The following is a 4,471-nucleotide window of genomic DNA, read 5'->3' as shown; positions in this document are numbered from 1 at the left end:
GTCAAAGTTAGAGAGAGATTTTATAAAGTCTTCATTCTTCACAATTACAATGACCATAAAGTTGGAAAAAAAAAGTGAAAAAAAAAGTGAAAGTGAATTTTCAAGTAGCATACACATGACAGACCAGCTATGTAAAATCAATACTAGACAACAACTTTACACATTTCTGATGTCAAATAATAAGAATATAATAAAAATCAGTCCCTCACTAAAATATTGAAGAGTGATTTAAAATCTGCCATATATATATACTGTTATTAATATTTAATATTTTAAGACCCCTTGGGAGTGTACAATGGAGTGTACAATCATCAGCCATCTATCATGGCATCAGTGATGGTGGCATCTTTATTCATGTTCTCTGTGATTTTCTTGCCAACCAGTTTGAAGATGTTCTCTGGTCTCACACCCTGCGGTTCGGCCACTTTTACTGTCAGCATGTCGAGAGTTAATATCTCGCCCTTCTGCAATGGTTTCCGGGCCACTACTGACTTACCCAACTGCAAGAAAGGACACACACTGTTATTTAAACACATCTGATCACTTCAAAAGCCTCCTGCTGCTAAATCTGTCACAATGAGGTTGTGTCTGACCTTGCTGTGGCAGGAAGCCTCACAGGGCAGCATCTGTTTGATTGGCGAGCCCATTGCCATCTCAACCGTCCTGATGGCTCTCACCAACTCCGCCAGTTCAGCCGGCTCCAGTGATGCTGCGTGGTCACTGCCTTTCCAGGTCTTATCCAGGGTCACATGATGCTCCAGGACCTTCGCCCCGAGTGCCACAGCAGCCACAGACACATGAATGCCCATCTCATGTCCAGAGTATCCAATGGGAATGTCAGGAAACTCCTTCTGGAACTCCTGCAATAGGAAATGTGAAATAGAAAGATTCCAAACCACTCATTAATTACATAGAATTCTTGCTATGTAAGGACTCAAGATCAGTGGGTCAGTACTCAAGATCAAGACAAATATTGTAAAATAAATCTATAAATAAATAAATTGAATGAACAGTTGTGCTATAGATGAAATAGAGTGAGATGCTGGGAATGTACTATTATAGAGGTGGTTACAAATAAATATAAGGATATAAGTGGGGAACATTTAACTGTTCATGAGGTAGGTTGCCTGGGGGAAGAAACTGATCTTGTGCCTGGTTCTCCTGGTTATTGATAAAAAAATATACTTTAAATTTAGTCAATATCTGATTTTACTAAATTAAACCAAATAGTTAAACATTTAAAATATTAAATTTGCATATACTTTTTTTTCTGTCTTACAGGGATCAGACTGAGGTTGACGTGCTCTATCGGCAGTGGATAAGCGCTGGTGCACTGCAAGAAAGTGAAATTGGGATTGTACTTCTTAACAGTTTGGTAAACACAGTGCATGGTCTCCATCGACTGCATTCCACTAGATATCACCATGGGACGACCTACAAAAAAACAAGCCAAAAATATTAGCTTGGTTATGTGCAGTCATCTTCAGAAACTAACTGAAAAATGAAATGAAAATCCAGAAAATCTGCCCCAGGATTTGTAGGTTTCATTCTCTCAACTCTCTGGCCAATCAGCACTAAGAGATTTTGCTGGTACCCTTCTCCAGAATAACTGACTTCAAATGCACATGGGAAGCTACTGTTATTCAGTTCTCTTTTCTGCTTGAACTTTTCGTATTCTCACACTTTGGATGGCTTCTTGTGACCGTGAGCACGGGTGCCATTTAATTCATCTGAGGAACATCAACTTCTGAAAATTTCTACTGATTTTTCATTTGAAAAGGCTGTCAGCTTCGGTGAGTTTTACCTTTTTTGGCGGTTTTCTCCAGGTAAGGGATGTTGTTGGTGTCTGCTGAGGCAACTTTGAAAAACGGCACATTGATTTCATGAAGAAATTCAATTGCCATCTGACAGAGATAGAGAGAGGAAAAGTTTAGAGATGCATTTGAGTCTACTTGGTTTTGGAGGGACATTTGCAAATAACCACATGCATATATTCTCTTGCTTTAAATTTGAAATGTTCTGCATTTGTTCACCTCATCCATCCCTGATGCTGTAAAGAAGATGCCAATGTCATTGGCGTACTGCTGCAGTTCTCTGTACTGCTGGTGACTGAACTCCAGATGATGCTTGTGAGCCCCGTAGGTCGGCCCCCAGGCGTGAGGGGACGTGTAGGGACGCTCCAGAGCGTGTTTGGTGAATCTGTGTTCGATCTCACTCTTTTGAAACTTGGCACAATCAGCTCCACAGTCCTGCGTGGAGACAAAAGGAGAAGTAGAGGTGGATTTGGTGATTATTGTGATCATACTGTACATCCTCAATTTTTCCCAGATGTGTCCTGAATGGGATTTCTAAAATGCCTTGAATATCCAGATTTTGGCTTTGTTTCGACATGCTCTGTATAGTGCTCTTACATGTATATGTATTTGCAGTTCTCTGTAAATCTGTAAATGATAGACAATGCCTGCACGCTATTGGTCAAACTACTTTTCAGTCATTCAGCATATAGGGAAGCAAGTCAAAACCAAAGCATATTAGACAGTTTTAAAAAGGTGCTAAAAATGCATAGTTACCCAATTGACTATAACCTTAAAAATAAAGGTTCTTCACTGGCATTGAGGGTTCCATGAAGAACCTTTAACATACATATGGAACCTTTCAATCCAACAAAAAGTACTTTAAAGTGAAAAAACAGGTTCTTTAGATTTTTTATTAAAACCATTTTAATAAAATGGTTCTTTTAGAAATGAACGGTTCTCTGGGGAAGCAAAAATGGCTCTTTTTTGGTATCACTGCAAAATCCCACTTTTGGTACCTTTCTCTTTTAGTGTATAAGTGGAGTCTCCCAGGTGAAATTGAAAAGTTTTAAATTTGATGTTATACAATGTGTGACTTTTACAGCTCAAGTCATTGATCTGTTTAGGGAATATATATATATATATATATTTAGATAACAGAGCATTAAAAATAAAAATAAATTAAGAAAAAAAAATCCTCACTATTTCCTCACTTAAATTTCCCTTTTTTCCCCCTTCCCTTTATTTTGAAACTTGTGAAGAACTGTTCAACCCGCTATCAGACTGCACATCTGATAAAGCATTACTTTACCTTGGCCATTCTGATCATTTTTTTGGCTATTTCTATGTCTCCTTGATGGTTCTGTCCAATCTCAGCGATGATAAAACAAGGGTTGGAGCCTCCAATTTTTCTTCCAGGACAAAGTTCAAACTCAGCAGCCATTTTATTCTTAACTGATTTATGATTGAGAGCCTGGAGATGTGATCCCTAGTGCGCTGGCATCTAGCAAAGGGGCCACAAAGGAGGGCATGCTATAATTTAAAGAGATACAAGTGCTCCTCCCTAACCACCACCAACCCCTACCCACACATACACTGTGAAAAGAATACTGTGAAATTTACAGTAACTTGCTGGCAGCAATTAGCTAGTAAGTTGCTGTAGTTCATTTCACAGTATGCTTACTGTAAACTTAATTGCAATAACTTTAAAAATACTGTAAACTTTTTTACAGTAATAATCACAGTACTGTGTTTCATCACCTCACATATTTTACTACTGTAATAAGGATTACTGCATTAATTTTGTAAAATGAAGACACTGTTTTTGCCACAAAAATGCCATTTATTGACAACTTTTCAGACTTTTCTAAATTCATAAAATAAAAATAGCATAGCAAAAAAGAAAAATTTCTTCAATAGGTAAACATTTTTCTGTTAACATTTCATTTCGTTTTGTATACAACAACACTTTTTCTGAACAAACAAATCAATCCTGTTCAAATGTATGAAAATATTCGGTTAAAATAAGAATGTGTAAAGGCAAATTAAATTATTTAAAAACAGTGGGATTTCAAACAGTAGAATTTGGTCCCTGAATGTTGTTTGGTCCCCAGAACTGTATTTTTCTTCCAAAACGGGCCTGAATTAGTCAATTTCCTGAGCTGGAGTCTTCTACCCTGCAGTGGAAGAAATTAATTATTAATGGAAAGGTTTATAAGCAAGACAGATGGGTTGATGACAAAATATAAAAGTTTGATTGGATCATTTGATTTAGCCAATCAACATGTAATACAACATCAACATCCAACTCAGTTGGATTTGGTTGGAGAACTCTGCCCTCGATGGAAAGCATCCACCTATATGCCCCCAGAATGGACTCTCCTAAAATAATTAAATTGAGATTGCACAGCATTCAATCTGATATGGTTTACTGTTTGGCAAAAAAAACTTTACTACACAGTTCACTTTCATAACATCCTCTAATGCACAGCCAGGTAGTGCGCCTGCACATGTACAGTATGCACAGTGCAGAATTTGTGCACTTCATTTAGTAAAAATCTGGGTGTCTGTAAAGTCCTGATCATATAACAGAATACTGGAGACATGGATTACACAGGATGAGTAAGTGTGACCGTTTAAAATGAAATTTTGAAAGCATTTTGCTTATATACATGCAT

The 4,471-nt window shown here is 37.4% G+C and overlaps 1 protein-coding gene across 1 annotated transcript; it reads right to left on the bottom strand.

Moving 5' to 3' along the window:
• Positions 1–296: 296 nt before the first annotated feature.
• Positions 297–3,259, bottom strand: LOC132133529 (sialic acid synthase-like). The gene is made up of 6 exons (XM_059546391.1): positions 3,106–3,259; positions 2,034–2,249; positions 1,805–1,904; positions 1,280–1,434; positions 594–860; positions 297–500 (listed from the first exon to the last, which is right to left on the bottom strand). Exons 1-6 carry the CDS (start codon positions 3,235–3,237, stop codon positions 312–314), a joined length of 1,059 nt encoding a protein of 352 aa, XP_059402374.1. The 5' UTR covers positions 3,238–3,259; the 3' UTR covers positions 297–311.
• Between the last annotated feature and the right edge of the window lie 1,212 nt (positions 3,260–4,471).

This window comes from Carassius carassius, chromosome 50 (assembly GCF_963082965.1).
Source record: "Carassius carassius chromosome 50, fCarCar2.1, whole genome shotgun sequence".
In the NCBI taxonomy this organism is placed as follows: domain Eukaryota; kingdom Metazoa; phylum Chordata; class Actinopteri; order Cypriniformes; family Cyprinidae; genus Carassius; species Carassius carassius.
Note: the sequence above shows the minus strand (reverse complement) of the source record. Positions and strands in the feature narration are given on the sequence as shown.

Excerpts from the sequence above, each read along its gene's own strand:
- LOC132133529 (XM_059546391.1), bottom strand. The coding sequence starts at position 3,237 with ATGGCTGCTGAGTTTGAACTTTGTCCTGGAAGAAAAATTGGAGGCTCC. Across the intron at positions 1,435-1,804 it reads GGAGAAAACCGCCAAAAAAG|GTCGTCCCATGGTGATATCT; the intron begins GTAAAACTCACC and ends GTTTTTTTGTAG. Across the intron at positions 501-593 it reads AGGCTTCCTGCCACAGCAAG|TTGGGTAAGTCAGTAGTGGC; the intron begins GTCAGACACAAC and ends CCTTTCTTGCAG.